At 39.4% G+C, this 18,954-nt stretch overlaps 1 protein-coding gene across 3 annotated transcripts; it reads right to left on the reverse strand.

Moving 5' to 3' along the window:
- Positions 1–68: 68 nt before the first annotated feature.
- TRMT6 (tRNA methyltransferase 6) lies at positions 69–18,705 on the reverse strand. 3 transcript variants are annotated; one of them, XM_030448488.1, is made up of 12 exons: positions 18,579–18,687; positions 17,562–17,607; positions 15,892–16,019; positions 15,368–15,477; positions 12,141–12,232; positions 11,972–12,055; positions 10,812–10,936; positions 9,217–9,581; positions 8,894–8,979; positions 5,434–5,536; positions 5,263–5,349; positions 69–3,908 (listed from the first exon to the last, which is right to left on the reverse strand). In XM_030448488.1, the coding sequence occupies exons 6-12, from the start codon at positions 12,001–12,003 to the stop codon at positions 3,735–3,737; spliced, it is 972 nt and encodes a 323-aa protein (XP_030304348.1). In that variant the 5' UTR covers positions 12,004–12,055; positions 12,141–12,232; positions 15,368–15,477; positions 15,892–16,019; positions 17,562–17,607; positions 18,579–18,687; the 3' UTR covers positions 69–3,734. The 3 variants fall into 3 exon arrangements, with proteins under 3 accessions (XP_030304348.1, XP_030304347.1, XP_030304349.1); XM_030448487.1 differs by lacking the exon at positions 17,562–17,607 and having other exon boundaries at positions 70–3,908; positions 18,579–18,705; XM_030448489.1 differs by lacking the exons at positions 12,141–12,232; positions 15,368–15,477; positions 17,562–17,607; positions 18,579–18,687 and having other exon boundaries at positions 2,966–3,908; positions 15,892–15,941.
- Positions 18,706–18,954: the final 249 nt, after the last annotated feature.

Here is an 18,954-nt window from a genome sequence, read left to right on the forward strand (position 1 = left end):
TCCTCCTTGCTTATTTGTCTGACTGGGTTAACTGAAAATAAGCTGTATCAGATGGAGAGCTGACTTGTGGTTCACCAGTATTTTATTTTATTTTTTAGTTACAAGGAGCATATCTGTGCCTTCTATTTGCCAGTTAGCAGGAGCATGAGGTAAGAAAGAATCCCGATTAACTTGCTCCAGTAACTTGGAAACATTCCATGAATTATTTAGTTCTGGAAACAAGGTCAGTAAGGGAGCAAAGAGGTTGCAACACCAAGTGGATGCTTGTGAATTTGGAAGGCAGGTGGTGCTTCAGAACCAACTCGTTTGGTAGTGGGTCGGTTCTGCTGCTAATTTGGTCTCAGTGGTTCCGTCAGTTTCATCTCCTCTTGACCATGCCTCTTTCCACTTACTGCAGGGAGGCAGGTGCTGGTGTGAGCACTGCACTGGAGCAGGGAGGATCTTCCACAGGGTGAGTTTCTCAGCAGCCAAGGAGCTGGAGGCAGGAGGGGCGCTGGGTACTCAGTGGTACTGATGCTGCGGGGAGTGAGCGGGTGGCGTGTGGGAGGAGCCATTTGGTAACCTTACAACAATTATCTTACTCCAAATACCTGGAGTTCAGTTCAGTTTAATTTATCCAAATGTGGGTTTTTTTACAGACTTCCTGCTGCAAGTGTCTTCTGGTGCTTGTGTAACTACACACGAGGAGAGAGCTGAATTCTTTGTGTGGCACCTGAGTCATGCTGTCAGCAAATGCACAGTACCCATGATCCCAGCTTAACCCATTTAATCCACCTGCTTATTAGAACATATACATACTCTCCAATTAACTGTAGGGCATAATGAACTGAAAACACTCAGAGATACTAATCCTTGAACTGTGTGAGCACGTCTCTGCCTAAAGGTTTTGGTAAGACCACTCAAATGTTTCATCTTGTTCGGTTCATGGAGGTGGAGATCAGTCCTGGCTCCGTGACACTGACACAGTTTTGACTTCAGGAAGACCCTTGCTTCACCAGGCTTCTGCAGCAACAGTAGGAAAGTCAGAAAGTGTCCCAGCTGCAGAATTTGTTTGCTGTCTTCAAATTACAGTATTATACAATTCAGTGTTGCAGCGTTGTAGCTTTTTGCCACCAGCTGGCATGAAAGAAAGCATGTGAGCACCTAGAAGCAAATATCTTTATCTGTAGTACAGGAAACCTTCTAAATTGGTCAAGTGTGCAACTTCAGCAATGGTGGTTTTGGTTTTTTTCCAATAACATTTTGCTTAAAAAACATGTACCTTGAAAAACTTTTAAACCAATTATCATTCAGTGGCTTCTAAGAACTTTGCAACAGCCCTTGTATCTCTTGTCCTTCTGTCTTGCTCTGCAGGGCTGCTGCCACAGCACTGAGAGCTGAGGAGCTATTTGGACCACTCTGCCTGCTCCATTTTTACCTACACATTTGCACTGTCTATTCAAGACTTTTTGATAGCTAAAACTAGATCTTTTTTTTAAATTTACACTAATTTGCATTATTTAAAGGCAAATCACCTGCTTTGGGCATTGAAACAAGGTGATACAATTTAAAACAAACACTGGTGTATTAGAGAATCACAGAATTAGCCAGGTTGGAAAAGAGCTCTGAGATCATCAAGTACATAACCTTGTTCCAGGAAATCAAATGAAGCAGAAACAGTGGTTCTGGCTTCTGAAGAAGTGTTGTCTTATTTCTGGTCCATGCACCCCTGGTTAATGGTGGTTAAATTTGATGCGTAGAAAACTACACTAAAAAGTCAAACACAGGAACAGTAACTACTTGTTTTGTCCGATCAGCTCCTGTTTTCAGTGCATTTGCTGAGTTTTGTGTTCTGCTCTGTGACTAAAGGTGGGAATAAACCAGCTCCTGAGTCTCTTAAGCACAGGGATGCCTTTACCAGAGCAGGCCCTGGCCCTGCTCCTGCTGTCACATAACTTGCCAGCCCCATGTGAGCCCAGGTGGAAGTTGGCACTTCATCCAAATCATGTTCTATCCCTCTCCTCTTCAAAGGGACAGTGTCTGCGAAACTCAGTGTTCCTAATGTTCATCCTACCTTAAGGAAACCACCTCTGGTTTAAAAGACTGCCCTTCCCTACTCCTTATCTGCACATCACTGACCAAAATTAAACAATACCCATTTCTTATTGGTATTGTTCTTTTATACCTCCACAAAGGAGTCCTTGGACATCCTGCCTGAAGCTTCAGGGATTACCAGGTTCCTGAACTACACTTTATGGAGACTAATTACAGGTATGCAAGCATCACCTGCCTCTTCCTCACCCTCCTTTTGTCTCTTCAGCTTTTCATTACATCCATTATTTCAACTTACATTAAGATCTTACAGGATGCACCCATCACCTTTCTGTTCCCTATGCATGAATTCCAACACTCCCTGGTCAGAAAGGAGAGTGAGGCAAAGCATGTTTTTCATACCCACATGCTTGCTGGAATGCAGAGATGGTGAAACCCACAATCTCTACATTTATGGGTTTTTCACCCAAGTAAGAGGAGAAAAACTTTCCAGAAAAATAGAAAGTGAAGATGGGAAGTTTACAAAGAACAGAACAGAGGTAGACAAAAACCTGAAGATAAACCATACCTGCTCCCCTCCAACAGAAATCTTGAACTGCTGCTTTACAAAAAACATAATTCCTATGTGTTTTGAGCTAATGGTGTCCTAAAGGAGCATTACTCTTACCAATATACAGAATTTTACAGCTTTATGAAGTATGAATTCTTGATCCCAAAGCTCCAGATTCCCCCAACAAGTAAGTTCAAGAATGAAAGCCAAGACATGCTGGTTCCAGAAGCTCACATATGGGACTAAAGGTTCAATGGGGTACAGCCAGTACACTTAAGGAGTATTCTCCTCCTGAAGACTCTCCTAAACCTTTTTACTCCCAAAAAGAGGAAAAAGTAAGAAAAAGAAAATAAATATCATTAGGAAAAGACATCCTGATTTTAATTGAAATGGCAAATGCGAAGTTAAAAAAAATTATAGAAAAGCTACACATCATGAAAGATAAAACAGTGGAATAAATATATATACACAGAGCAGTTTTCAAAATAGTCGCATCTTAAAAACATGTAATAACTTTCAGGAAAATGACAGGCATTCTGTTTAAATATTTGATATTTTAATTTATGAACATAAACTCTCTATTCCCTTTACTTTTTTTCAGGAAAACATGGGGTCGTGCTGTAAAGTTCTGGTATTAGTATTTGCTTTTTATTGTTTCTTTGTAAAGAAAAGTGTGTTTTCTTAGCTGTTTATTCTGCTTCCTTTAAGTACTGAACACAGGTGGGTCCTGTGTTCAAAGAGGGGGGCAGATCACCATGTAGAAGTTTTACCCTGATGCTGTTCTAGGAAAATGGAAAGTTAAGTGCAGTGTGTTGGTTCAGACCCAACCTTTGAAAAGATGACTTCATCGCATCCACTTTTGGCAACCAACACAGAATATGCCTTCACTGGTGTTTTAAGCTCCTCTTGATCTTCTCTACTTTCTGAAGTCAGTGTCGTTTCAGTAGGATGTTTGCTTCCAAAGGTTTTTGTTCTCATTTTGATCAGATAAACTGGTAAAGAGTGAGAGAATCCTCCCTACCCCATGCTGCCTTTTGCTGACAGGTGTATGACAGGCACCTATTCCATTCTGTCAAGAACACAGAAAGTCTACTTGTTATTTTACTAACAGCAGGACTCCTGAGATCTCAAAACCAAATCAATTCTTCAAATGTTAACAATTAAGGTCTTGAACTTTGCATCTTTTAGATGAAGGCTCTTCCATCTTCAGTGCTTCTGAGTCACTGCCATCGGATTTGCTTTTATCCAGGACAACAGTAATACCAGAGAGAAGGTACCCTCCACCTCCGCTCATTGTCAGCTTTGGATGGCTTCGATCTGGTAAGACCTTTAAAAAACCAACCCCCCAAACAAACAAGTAAAAAGTCACTCTGCCCATGCACATCAAATTGTGTCATTTAAGCTTACAAAGCAAGATTATGGTTTTGGTTTTTTTTTTCCCCAGCCACCATAACAAATGGCCATTTGGAAAGTGTATTTATCTTTGAAGGGCAGAGTATCTGTGTACCAGAAACCAGTTACAGACATAAGAATACAGGCTACTGCCTTACTGATTACTTCTTTGTGACATTTCCAGAAAAATTATAAAGTCAAGGTCTGGGCTACATGAAAGTCCTATTAATATGTTCAGAATGGGGTACTTGGCAAGAAACCACAGCTGTTCTAACACAACAGCATTAAGTAATAAAGTAATTTCCAGTTCTGTCACTGTAATGTTCAAGTGGCTACTCTCAAGGTAAAGACACAGCAATAAACCATCACTTGTAGTTACATCACAATTTTCTGTGCTTTCCCCTCAGTCAGGCTTCCTCCTTGCTCTGACTGCCAAAATGGGTCTAAGCCAGTTTAGATGTGTCCAGGAGATCATGCAGTATTGTTCCTAACTGCATCTGGAACCCTTGCTAAGAATAACTTCAGTGAACATCTTCATCTGTCAGTCTCCTAATCGTTCCCAACTTGGCTGCCTGATCAATAGCTGGTACTCGTAGCCACCCTTGAATTAAGTCATTCCCTAAATAACAATTCCCTACAGACTCCAGAAGCTTATGGGCAAGGACAAAGTCAGTAAAATTCAAGAACCTCTTCAGAGCTGGTAAGCTGCTTAGAAATTAAACATGCTCGTGCTTCTCCATAGTGGAGAGGGTACTCCACACTTCCAAACATCTTATTCAAACAAAGTGACACTGACATTTTTCACTGTGGAGATGTTTCCCCCCTTTCCTCTTGTTTTCATTGTTCAGTTCCCAGATCAGAAACTTCTTGTTACTTTAGTGCTGGGAAACGTGTTATTTGAAGACACTGGCTTTGTAAGTCACCACCATTCTTACCATTCCCAGGTGTTTTCTTTTCAGCTATCAAATACATTGGAAACGAATAAACACTTGTAATATTTTGCTACATCTCTTGAACACATGCCATTAGGTTGTCCCCACTTTAGGCTAGCTACTAAAGCAGCACAACTATTAGGTTTGTCAGTGTGCTACTGTATTTCAGCAACGGTTTATTTAAGTGAAATGCTTTGTAAGAAGAAAATAAAGTCTTTCCATTGGAAATTGGAGCAATGAAACATTAAAACACTTCAGAATATTTTCCCACTGCTCTCAGGTAAAACCATATTATTTTCAAGTGCTTTGCTCTGCAGTACTCATAGAGTTTTGACAGCCATTTACTGCAACCCTTACCTGATAATTTCGTAGCCAAGTTTCAGACAGCTTTAGGTTAATAACTCCGCCTCTTTCCCTCAGCTTTGTGTAGCATTCTAATAATGGCTTAAAAAATATAAAACAGTGGGTTATACAGTAGAATAGTCTCAAACTTGAACTGTAATAGCTAAAGTAACATACATGATTTACCTCCTTATACTGGCAGTAGACAACAAAAGGCCTCGAAGGAGCAACAAATTCCAATAGAGAAAGTAATAAAGGAGTGGGATGAAACTTGCTGGCTACAATTAAGCTGCAAAAGGAATTTCACACACATTAGTTTTCTGCTTCTCAAACCTATTAATCATGTTGCATTTTCCCCTACTTAGCACAGCAATCAATTATAGCTTAAATGCTGCCAACCAGTATGTTCTTGTGGTTCCAACAACTCCCCAAAATAAAAAAAAACAAACAACCAAATCATATTTTCTTATTTGCATAATTAAGAGGGTAAAACACTTGTTCCCTAAAGTGCAGTATATTAAATGCATTGCAGAAGTGCTCATTTCAGCTGTGTTGAGCTCCACGGTAACTCTTACCACCCAAGAATTTGCATGCTGCTTTCTCCTCCCTAAGAACACTGTCCAAATAGAATTTAAATTTTGTGACTGCTTATTGTTGGGCAGAATGCAACCTCAGCTGCAATTCTTTAAACTGGGTCATCTTAATTAAATACATGTTTTATATAAAAAAGTTACTAGTGAAAGAGAAAACAGTCCCTCACTGGACATGACTAAAAATCTTTCAAAATGAAATTATGTTCTAATCAGCTTAAAAGCTTCATATTTTAACTCTTCATTCTCATTCTAATATCATGCATTATTTCTCATTTACAGATCATCTACAGATATCGAAGAGTTTGTATTGAGAAAATTGCTGCTTAACTATACTGGAAAAAATGGCTGAGATTCAATGAGTTAGTAAGTTGTACTTGTGCAGAAAGAGTGGAGGAGTTAAGCTGTTTCTCCACTCTGCAGCTACTGTATGAAAAGACCCACACATTAACTAACATTTGTTCTCCAAGGAAATGTACAGCACTGGTGACACCGTCAGAATAACCTGACAAAAGGGAGGTAAAAACATATGTTCAATTTTCTGAACACAATAGAGATCAAGGGGTGAAGAAATTTTACATTTGCTTGCAACTTGGTTTTTCTGCTGGCCCAGGCCCCGCAGGCTACAGATATTTAACCTTAACTCCAAACTTCAAATAATTTGTGTTTGGTAATTAATTAAATGGATCACAAAGAAAAAAGGACTACTGGCCTGTGCCTGGGAAGGACTGGGGTGCTGCACTGCCACTGCCAGGCAGGCTGCCAGGCAACAGGAAGGTGAGGGAGAGATGGGACAGACTGTGAAGAACCAAATGCTGTTCTCTCGTATGGCAGCACATATTGCTGTCAGCAGGCAGCCTGGCCAGCCACAAAATTAATGTAATGGGTGGAAGGGGAGAAGGAGGAGACAGAGGAAGGGCAGAGGAAGGGTAGAAGGGTGGGATGTAATTCTGAATACGTGGTGTATCTATAAACCAATTGCCATTTATACTATAAAAATGTAACAGTCTATCTGAAAGTCTTCTTTAGAAGAATACCAAATCCCTAATGAACTCCTCCCTCTTTCTCCATTAAAGACCTACGATGGACTTAAACTTTCCTAAATGGAATTGAACAAACAGGGTTACTAGAAGCACTGTTTTACCACAGAACGGCACATAAGATGGAAATTCTATTAAAATTGTATCTTCTATATTAAGTAGCAAATGTTATTAAATTCAGGACCTCAAGAATTAACTCTCTTAAAGTTGGTGCCCATCTTGACCTAAGAACCAGTATTTCTCTACTCTTATCAGTAAGTCCTAAGCTTTCTCCTCACCTCCAAAGTTGGCTTTACCTCTCCTTTCCCTGTTTCTCTCTAACAAAACAAAACAAAACAAAACAAAACATCCTAACTTCCCTGCCTCCTTCCACTTACATTCCAGGCTGTTAGTTGGAATAGTTTCTTTATTCCATGCCAATTTTCCCCAGCTTAGCAGTGTATGTACCCCGTGGTTATGGATCTAAACAAACAGTGAGCTATAGCAGGCAGATGACTAAAGAAAGGTGGTTCTGACTGAGCCATCTGGCTTTAGGCAAACAAACACTTCTTCCTTCCCCCCCCCCCCCCCCATTGGTGCTGAAGTTTTCCCAAAACAAGAAATCACTCTGTCCTTCAAGTATGTGATTTCTTAGAGCTTTCATGCATTAGGAGGAAATGCACAAGTGACTGAAAACAAACAAAATCATAGAATCACAGAATGGTTTGAGTTGGAAGGGATCTTACAGGCCATCTAGTTCCAAGCCTCCTGCATGGGCAGGGACACCTCCCACTGGACCAGGTTGCTCAAGGCCCCATTCAACCTGGCCCTGAACACTTCAGGGAGGGGGCAGAGCAGATACAAATACTAAATAGGATTCCTTGAACTCAAACACAATCAGCAACCTAAATATACTATTTTACATGACAGGAAGGCTCCAGTGAACTCAAATAATAATCTTTGCTTTGCCAGACCATGCACAGACATTAATTATGATGGGTGAGGAGACAATGGTAAAACAGAACAAAACATTACCACTGGTCAGGCAGTTTAATCACCAGAGGTCCTGCTGCTGCCAAACAGACATGCTGTACTTTTACAAATCTCTTTTCCTGTTTCATTGCCCTATCTCTGTATCTTTATAGAAAAAGCTAATTCTACCACTTAAGTATACCAAATGAGATACACTAAAATATGCATGAGCATGAGTCAAAACCTTGCATAGTAACAAATATTTATACACAAGCATTTAAACATAACCAATAAAAGTGTATTGAAATTTATTTGAACAGAATATTTGAGGCTTTATTTGAGGCTTTATTCCCAGTGAGCCAATATTTGTAGGAGGAAAAAATTAATAGGGAAGTTGTTAAATTAACTAAATCAATGTTACTTGATTAACTCAAATCCCTTTAGCATTTCCTAAGGACATCATGAAAATGTCACAGCCATCATAACTACCGAATGATCTGACACTACCATAGGGCAGAATTTCTAGGGATCTGTTTATAGTATTGGTTTTAACTTCCTGATGGGAAATCTTCATATGAAATTGTTTGCAGCAACTGATCCTAGCTAAACCAGGTAAAATGAAGTTACAAGTTTTTTCCTGTGTAAGAAAGAAATTAGTTTCTGAAAACAAACCAAAGAAGCCCCCAAAACAATAAACTTGGTTCCAACTTCTTAAAACCTCAGGTTCTACTTTGCCAATTAGAATCCTGTGACCTTTATCAGCAGTCATTTAGTAGAACATTCTACTTAGATTCTGTTTAACTCTGGATAGATTTTTCTTTTTTAATGTTTACTCATGGCTATTTTGGAAAATATGACTTTTAGATCATGAAATTTCAAACCATTTCAATAACAGAAAAAATCTCAACCAGGTAACCAGACAAGACCCAAGACACACCTGAACTGACTCATAAATATTAAGAAAAAAAATGGGTATTTTTAAAACAAAGATATTTTTTAGAAGGAAGTTATCTACTGTAGATGTGTTTTCAAACAAAAGACCTTTCTGCCTTCAAACAAACTCACCCATCAGCATTCTTCTCTCTCAACAGAGCAGCAGTTTCTACAAGCTTTTTCCTTCTCTCCCACTGTTTTCTTTGCTTTTCCCGAACCTTTGAACAACAAAACAAATAGTTTGCCCTTTAAATGGTAATTATATATAGGATCACTGTTGCATGGACTGAATTTTCATTTTCTCATCTTAGATGGCTTAATGTAAGACAAAAGACAACTTTCAGAGTTCCATTTAACACCCAAATAGGCTGCACTTCAGCATGTCTGATTCAGACAGCAGAACTTTACATATAAAGATATTGTAAAACTTGAATAACCGCAGTAAATGCTCTTACATTTTCTTTATTTTCTTTTCCCTTGTTGTCTTGAAATTCTGTATCTTCAGCATTTATGTCCATTGTTTCTTGCTCTTCTGTTTGGTTGATCTCCATAGCTGCTTCAGTAGTAGATTCCTCTTCTGTTTCCTGGAGGGAAGTCTGCTTCTCATCACTCAATCCATTGCTTTCTTCTTCCACTAGGAAATTATCTTCAGGTTCTGAAGGCAGAGCCTCTATAGAAATTGTTCCAGAGAGTAGACTATCCACTTTGCTGAGAGGAAATTCATGAAGATTATCAAAAAAATGCTTTGGAAATCCAAAACAACTGGTAGCAGCTCTAACAGGTCCTCCTCCTGGATACATCTGAATAATGGATCCATAGCCTGTGAGAGCAAAAGAATCAAATACATTGGAAAACTAGGATTTCTGGGACCAATGAGGCACACCTTTAAGAACAGTTAAGTAAACTGCCTGCTCTTCATCTAACCTTCATCACATTTAATAAGGTGTTGAAGTATGGCTCAAATGGAAAATCTTTATTGGAAGGACAACAGTTACTGCAACTCAGAAGGGCAAGGTAGTTCAAAGATTATATGTGTATAATAAATGTGTATAATAAATACACAGATTAGCACAGAAAAGCTAAACTAATAATAAAAAAATAAAAAAGTTCTCTAGTATTCTCTAGCTAATTATAAATATGGAGTGGTCTTGGTAAAAAAAAAAAAAAAGTTAATTAAACAGCACTAATAAGCAAAGATTTTCCTCAACATCCAGACTGCCCTGCTAAAGGAAGAGGTGTCAAATGGGCTTGTACATACTAAAAATAACTTTTCAGGTTTTGTACTGAAATTGCATTTTAATTTACTTCAGAAAGTATGTCACTGGCCAAAAGCTACTGAAAGAAAACCCGTGTATAGTATAACTGCCTGTGTAGTTCTCAGCCAAGACACAGCATGTCTGGATTCACAACATTACATCATGCTTCCTACCTTTCCAGGCTTCTGGAATATAACTGCCACCTCTGCCTAGTGTATTTGATGACTTACAATGAAACTGATTCACTAGGCTTGAGAAACAAACAAAAAAAGTCAAACTTCTAGAATACGAGCAAGAAAATGTTATATACTTCTTTTAAAATACTTTGTTGGCAAAATGAAGAGACACACTCTGGCAAAATGAATGACAACATTTTCAGTGCTGCAGGCTGTCTGAATTGCAGTGTTACTACTCCTGTTTTCTGATATTCACTTTCCTAGATGTCCCAGTTGCCTGGGTAGAAGCTGGATACAAGCTCCTTACAGCCTTTTCTGAACACAATACCTTTATGCTAAGACAGAAAATAAAATAGATCTACATACAGCAACATCAATGTTAAATTTAGTACCCTTTTTATATAGTGGAAAATAAATCCAACTGAAATATTCAAAATATAACTTTCTCTCATGGAAATACATGCATCTCTTTGAACACTGGAGGTAGTGAAAAGAGATTTTTAAAACTAAGCAAGCATTTTGAAGTGCTGCCTTTTAGAAGTATCACAGAGAAGTTTACTTCTTAAATTTCAAGTAGGCCCTCAGCTTGTACATCACTGAAGCTCCTGTGTTATTTACCTCCCATCCTCTCCATCACGGCACCCAGCACGAGACCTGCACACGTTTCCATGACAATCATCTTGTTGCCAGCACGGACGTTTCCTATGGTCAGCATCTGAGCTAGGGTGTCATATCTCAAGTGGCTGGGAGACAGAGGGGTTTTAAGAAACACCACATTACTTTTCTTACAGTTAGAAATGCTGGGTATTAGCTCAGGAGCCTGCAAAAAAAAAAAAGCTGGATTGCAGGTAGATTTTGAGGTACAGCATCGGTGACCTTCAGAGTCACCCTGCTGAAGCTTTTAATTAACCAGCTGGGAATAAAGAAGCATTAGAACCAGAGCCAAGAAGAAACTAGCAGGGAATAGCAAAAGTAGGATATGAAGTAGGGCAAGTATATTCAAGTGGACATCTCATGCTGTGTCAGACAGACAAAACATACCAAACTTTTCATTTTTTTGTATGTTTTCTCTGGCAAGTCAGTTTAGTAAAGAACAAATGGTATTTTAATGTATTTCCTAGTCCAGTAAGGTATCCTTAGTGACTTTCATCTGCTTCCCAGCAGCATCCAACACCTGCAACTCAAAATCAAACCCTAACTCTCCTGAATGGAGCACCTACACTGAAGAGACTCAGTGATGGCCAAGGAAATTACAACTAATCTTAATAGATGTATAAAGCCAAGTGAAGGAGATGGGCGAAGGAAAAGGGTTTGAGAAGCCTTAAATAACATAAATTTGAGGAGTTTCCATCTCAGCAGCTAGATCTACATCTACTACCTCAAGAACAGGAGTCAGTCCACCTGAAACAATGTCTGTAGCAATGTATCGTTTAATTTAGGTAAGTGAAAATCAACCACAACTAGAACCCTGCTGTCACTGCTCCTCCACTCCCACCCCCCAATCTTAACCATGTTTTCAAATTCTGGGAACTTCTGACTGAAGAAGATTTTGAATCCTGCACACATTAAAGACAAGAATTCCTGCTTCTGGTAGGTAGCTTGTTATTTTGATTACTGAGCCAGAAAACAGAGACAGTCTATCACTGCCCAAAACCAGACAAGAGAGACCTCTGAAGCGGTCACTGAAATTATATACTCTGGTAAAATATAGGTATTTTGAAATATATTAAAATAGCTTTCTGTTATAATTTGAAAAAAGAAACAAACTGAATACTTACTTTATTTTTCCAGGTTCCCTTGCATAATACATTGTTGAAAGAATGCGAGTGGATGGTTTTACAATTGTAATAACTGCCTCATACCTGGAAGAAACACAGTCATAGTCTTATGTCAAGCTCAGCAACTTAGGGAACTACCAAGTATTTTACACATTTTAAATCCACTTACTTTTTTTTCTTCTTCTTTATGTATTTGTCTTGAGCAAATTCTGTTTTGTCTCTGAATGTTGTACTGTTCTCTATTAACTGCTGAACTATTTCCTTGGAAGAGATAATTTATTTTTATTATAGGTGGTACCTATTTCTCATTCATTTCACATATACTATTTTTTAAACAAACATTGAAAATATTTTCCTCCAATAGAGGCCTGTATACCATTAACTTCTACTAACATTAATGGCAAAGCACAGTTCTATTAATCACTATGACAGATGAAGCACTAACCTGACTGTGTGTAGGAGCTTAATCGCATACTTTTGTCTCTAGCTGTTCTTTAAATACATAAAGCCAGTGAAAAAATGATAATTTTGTGTGGAAGGAGTCTGGTAGATGCCAGGACTAATTAATAAGAGAAGGCAGACTCAAATGGAGGAATGAAGAAACAGCAGGACTGCTCCTTTCAGCATCAGTAACCCATTACTTCCACCCTGACTGTGAAACCTCAGTACCTACATATTCTTAGCCCATGATGAATCTGAACAAGACTACCTTGCTTTTGCTAAGTGAATAGCTATTTTTCATTTAATTTATTTAGCTATGTTTATTAGCAGTTCCTACAGACAACTATATATTCTGTCAGTTTAACATTGTGTGGATTGCATGACAGTACCCTTAGTCCTGTGTGAAGCTATATGGGCAAATATATTTTACAAAACCAAACCAAAACAAGGAACCTGATGTCATGTAATATGGCTATTCAGCCTGGAGAAGAGAATTCTCTAGGGAAACACTATAACAGCCTTCCAGTACCTGAAGGGATCTACAGGAAAGCAGGGGAGGGCCCTTGGACAAGGGTGTGTAGTGACTGGACACACAGGCAATGGTTTTAAACTGAAAGAGGGTAAATTTAAGTTAAATATTAGGAAAAAATTCTTCATTGTGAGGGTCATAAGATGCTGGAATAGGTTGTGGAGGGAGATTGTTGCTGTCCCTTCCCTGGAAGTGTTCAATGTCAGACTGGACAAGGCCTTGTGCAACCTGTTCTAGTGGGAGGTGTCCCTACCCATGAAAGGGAGTTGGATCTTGATGATCTTTAAGGTCCCTTCCAACCCAAACCAATCTATGATTCTATGACTTACTTTAATCCAAATCCTTCTTTGGGTCTCTTACCTGACTTTAGCATCTCTGTCTTTGAGAGTTATGCTTTTTACAGATTCTGCTACTTTTTCTCTATACTCTGGCTATCAGCCATCTCTCTTACACACTATTTATTCTGGTTCCCAAATCATGCTAGACTCCTGTACCAGCTCCTTGCACAATATCAAACTCCTTAGCATTTACTATTACCTACAACACTCCCTCTAACTCATTCCTTCTCTACTTCCCAGGTTTTGCCAGAATTCCAGGGGTTTCTTTCCTAGTTTCCTTGTTCTGATCTCCTCCCTTTGTTAATCCAACTCTTCTTATTCATACTTTCAGGTTCCAGCTGGAGGGACCATTAAGACCTCCAACAGAACAGAAGCTTTCCTTTCTCAGAGTTTGTATTGCAGGCACAGGGACAAGAACAAATCCTGTGAAGTGCTATTTTAGTGGTTGTGATCAAAGTAGTTAAACTGCTAAAACTTTAAGTTGCTTTTGAACACACAGGAAGAGCACTATTATAAGCTATCCTCACAGGGGGTTGGAGAGGATGGTTGTGGGGGATGACAAAAGGAATATTTTCAATGTGGGCACTGCATTGTGCTTTAAGAGTGTGCTTCAAAACTTAATTGCTATTGCTGCTTTTCAAGCCATGACTTCTTTAAGTCCCTCAAACACTTAAAATATACTATCAGTGGTATCAAACAGCTTTATTTATTCTTGAAAAAAAGTTAAATACAGTGTTGAGGTTGTTTGGATTGATTTGGTTTTTAAATTGTTCCAGTAAAAAAGGAAAGGGTAATATTTCTCTAGAGTAAGCAAAAGTCAACAGGAAGCTGTGGCACTATGCGCCCTAGGAGTACATGCCACTTCGTGTCTCCATCCCAACACCCATCCCTCAGGATCTGGGAAGGATTTGGAAAGCAACAGGAAATCAAGCCCCAATTAATACTGAGGCTTGCTTTATTTCCAAGAACAATCATCTCCACACTGAGCCTGAGTCACAAAGACATGCCATTCACAAACAGGAGTTCAGATTTTATTTCCCAGACATTTATGGAAGAACAGTGTCTATTGCTGCTGATACAACACAGCCTAAAATGAATATTCAGCTACAGGTCAGAAGCCAGAGTTAACAAAGTAAGGTATTTTAATACCCTGAGGTATTACAAGATATATGGCATAGACATGCTGACAACATACAAAAAGGCCAGAGTGATCTTCTGCCACAGATAATGGGAAAGAACAGAAAATATCAAAGCTATCAGGCTGATTAGTGCGTTCTTTTCAAGGAGGTAACACCATGAGCAGCACAACCATGGAAACAGAAGAAATACCATTCTAAACTTCTTGGACCCAGCCAGTATTAAGTGGGCAAAAGCAGAGCAGCTGCCATGGGAAGGAGCAACAAACAGCAAGATGCAAAGAGATGAACTTGATGTAAGCATGAGCAATTTCTTATTTTTATTAGAAAGGGTAAATTGAAGATGAGAGACAATTTTTACTGGTAACATAGAGAACTGCCTGCAATTATTTGCAGTTTCTTTTCTAAATGAACAGAACTGATTTATTGGAACAATCTTAGCTTTTAAGGTGCAGATTAAACACAGGCATCATACCTGTTTGTTAGGTACTGCCTAGAGCGTCACTGGTAAGTTTCTTTGTTACAAAGTGTTAATTGTTAATACTTTGGTGTTTATCCATTATCCTTTCTTACAGCTTTGACAGTTTAATCATTGTTATTAATACATCTGTAGTATAGAAATAATGTTTTGAAACTTAAAAAGAAATAGAACTAAAATGTGATAATGCAATCTGTATTTCTCTAAAGGTTTTAGTATTTTTGTCTGACTTCTGATGCCCTAAAAACGCATACTTTATGTACTACTGACAAAGCTGCCAACCTTACATGAAGTTTTCTCTGAAAATAGCCTTTGCATTTTTGTAAAAACAAATCTTTAGGAAAAACATGACTTGAGCAGAAGAACAAAGAAAAAGCACTGAAGTCTATGCACAGATAAAAAGAATAGCCTGTTGCATAAACTTAAATATAATCATCAGGGTAGCACAGAAATTACACCAAAACCTTATTTTACCTGTCCTTTAATACCCTTGTCCTTCAAAGCCTTTATGTCATCATGAGTCAGTTTTTGAGACTTTCCATCGTCAACTATGTTACGATTATCTGTACCTGCTTCTTTTGTTTCTAAAGGAAAAGGATATAGATTTGTAAAATCTAGCTCCAAGTATCTTTAAGTTGGAGAAACATACTATTTTAGTTTCATAGAAAGCAGATTTCTCAAGATTAAACCCGCATGCTTCATGATCCTACAAGACATTGCCTAAGCAATCAATGAAATGTAGTATGTAAAATACAGCTTAGTATCTATGTTCACCCAAACTAAGGTGCAAATTTCCTCCCATATTAAAAAGCTTATTTGTTACAGGACTAGTGAAACAACAGATCAAGACAAAACCGTGCACTTTTATGACAGAAAGAATATAAGTAATGTTAAGTTAACAAATGATTATTAGAAAGCATTTCTGTCATATTCGGTTATCAAATAAATTAATTAATTTGAATTAATTTGTTCAAAAAACAGATAATCCCTAGAAATACCTGTGGTAGTCTCTTCCACCTCTTGCTTTGGTTGGAGGTTTCCACCACTGGTTACTTCAAATGTAGTTCCATAAATATGTCCAATGGCATTATCCAGATAAAACCACTGCTTCTCAAAAATAATTTTTCTGGAATAAAAACAAAGTTAATGATATTAAAAGCATAATTTTTACAACGTCTGAAACCACCAAGAGCTGAAAGTTAACCTTAGCTTTACATGTGCCATTTATATCTGTATCTTCACATAAAAGCAAGACAAGCATAAAAAATGAACTTAACCACAAAACCACATTAAACTGAAGCTCATTAACAAAAGAACAAAGAACTTAAATTGTGCATACAAAAAGAAATAATTTTTTTTCATCTCAAAAGAATTCTAAAATAAAACAAGGCTACAGCACCTGAATTATACAGTATCTTTCCAGACAGAGAAAGTCAGAACAAGTCAAGGAATGAAATTAGTCTGAAGTATATTCACTTTTGGCTGTGTCTTGCATATTGTTGCAGATAGATGAGCATGAACCTGTATTCTGCAGAGCTCCTTTGAAATAACATTTGTCAAAAAACTCTGAAGAAACAGACAGCAAAGAATGTAATGTAATCCTGGAAATGCTTAATGCCAGTAAATTAAAAAAAAAAAAAAGGATTTTATTATCCTTTTCATTTTGATTGCATTGAGGGACACTTGCATTTTTACTTCTTCACAGAAATCACAGAATGTTAGGGATTGGAAGGGACCTCAAAAGATCATCTAGTCCAACCCCCCTTGACAGAGCAGGGCCAAAACACACAATGAAGAATCCACAGAGCCTGTAGCTTTCAGGCTGACCTAGAAATATTTCCTTCTGACCAGCGAAATACCCATCTTGTTAAGTGAAATAGCTACCAGTGTATATGCCACACTCACATTTGAATCAAGACTTAACCCATTTCAGCTCTTATGCCAATTATATTAAACAGCAATTCTAAGGTAAAAGCTTGATTTTGTTATTTCCAGTTGTCTACTAACTGAAGTATGCAATTCATGCACACATTTTATATTATTTGTATTCCCAAATACAATCCAGAATTTAAACTAAGCCTATAAAAAGCTATTGATCCCTGCTAACCCAGATTTTAAAAGAGTAATTACTATAAAAGACTAGAAATGGCTGAAAATAATTTAGGTAGATAAAAAATAGTGTGCATGTGCTCAAATTTCATTTTGATAACCATTCTCAACAGAATATCTGGCCAGAGCTACTGTCATATGGTCCTGGAGTACCCTTACCCTCATCAAATTTAAAAAGAAAATAATGCAGGAGATATTTTGTCTCCTGTAACAGTATTTAGTCTTTTGACTTATTTTCTTTTGATGAGAGGGGTTTTAAACAAAAACTGAAGGGGGACCTAACAGATCTTCACAACGCTCTGCAGGCTAATAACTTAACTACCTGACTTTGGTGCCAGACTCTACTGGTGAACATAAAGCCTGTCAATAGCCAGTACTCCTGAATTTCCAGGTCTGAGTTATGCCATTTCTAAACCAGTCTCATTCAAGCATAGTACCTTTAAATCTCCACGCTACTGAATCAGATGTCTGGCCACATTACCCAGTACTGACTTCTACACATTGGTCTATAAAATTGTCTGCTGCAAGGGGAAGAGCCCAGGCTGTATCCACTGCTTACAGTATTTCCTGCTGGGGTGCAGGCGCTTCTTGCTATGCCAGTTGGCCTAGGAAAAAAAAATAGGAGACCTTTCAGAGCATCCTCTCTAAAGCAGTAACTATCCAGAACTAGCATTCACCAGCCAGAACCCTGAAGTCACACAGATCACAGATTCATCTGGGTTGGAAAGGACCTCTGAGATCATCAAGTCCAACCCTTGATCCACTACCACTGTGGCACTGAGTGCCACATCGGTCTCTTCTGAAAAACCTCCAGGGACAGAGTCCCACCTCCCTGGGCAGCCCATTCCAATGCCTGATCACCCTCTATAAAAAATTTATTCCCAATATCCAACCCAAGCCTCCCCTGGCAGAGCTTAAGTTCATGCTCTCTTGTCTTACTGATAGCTGCCTGGTAGAAGAGACCGACCCCCCCTGGCTATCCCCTGCTTTCAGGGAGTTGTAGAGAGTGATGAGGTCTCCCTGAACAGCCCCAGCTCCCTCAGCCCTTCCTCACAGGACTTGTTATGAACACAGCGATGCTACACCTGGCATAAACTGCAGGCCACAGCCAGGTAAAATATGCTTGCTCCACTCTGTCTCCTATTCAGTCATCTCCAGTTTGACAATGACAACACAAAACCGTAATTAATACCTTTCAAAGTTTTACAAGAAACGCAGCCAGCAGATCCCCTGGGGTTCTGTGGATGGCCTTGGGTTATTTTTGTTTTGGTTTGGGTTTTTTTGTGAGGGGGGTGTTGTTTGGGTTTTTTTTTTTTTGTAGTCACAGAAACCGAGGCACCAGTAAAATTCTGTCACATCAGCCGAGCAAAGATGTGATTTCTGACAGGCAGAGCAGGAAAACTGTGGCCCACATGGGCCATACGGAGACAGCACTCCCCTCCCCCCACTCCTTTTCCTCAGGCGCGACGCCTCAGAGACGCGGGGAGGGAGGGAAGAGGAGCAAACTTCAGCCGAGGGCGGAGATACCAAACAGGGGATCGAAAGCCTCCCGCCTCCCCCGGGGAAAGGCCCTCACCTCCGCCGCAGCACGGGAACCGCTTTAAAGACGTCGTCCCGCTTCAGGACGGCGCAATCCCCCTCACAAATACGCAGGCCTGACCTCCGCCCGGCCGCCATGGCTCCTGCGCCTTCCGTCACGGGTGGGGCGTGGCAGAGCGCATGCGTAGTGGAGGCAGTGAAGCGCAAGGGGAAGGAGCGAGTGACCGGGGTTGAGACTCTGACGTCAGGGAGAGAGGCGACCAATGAGAGCGGGTGGGATGCGCCCCCTGCTCCATGGCAACGCCGCATGCTCTCTCCGGATTGGTCGCGGAGGCGGAAGTTTAAGGTCTCGGCGCCAAAATGGAATCCTGAGGTGAGGCCCCGGTGCCCGCTCTCCTCAGGGCGCTGGTGGT

This window comes from Calypte anna, chromosome 3, assembly GCF_003957555.1.
Source record: "Calypte anna isolate BGI_N300 chromosome 3, bCalAnn1_v1.p, whole genome shotgun sequence".
Classification (NCBI taxonomy): Eukaryota; Metazoa; Chordata; class Aves; order Apodiformes; family Trochilidae; genus Calypte; species Calypte anna.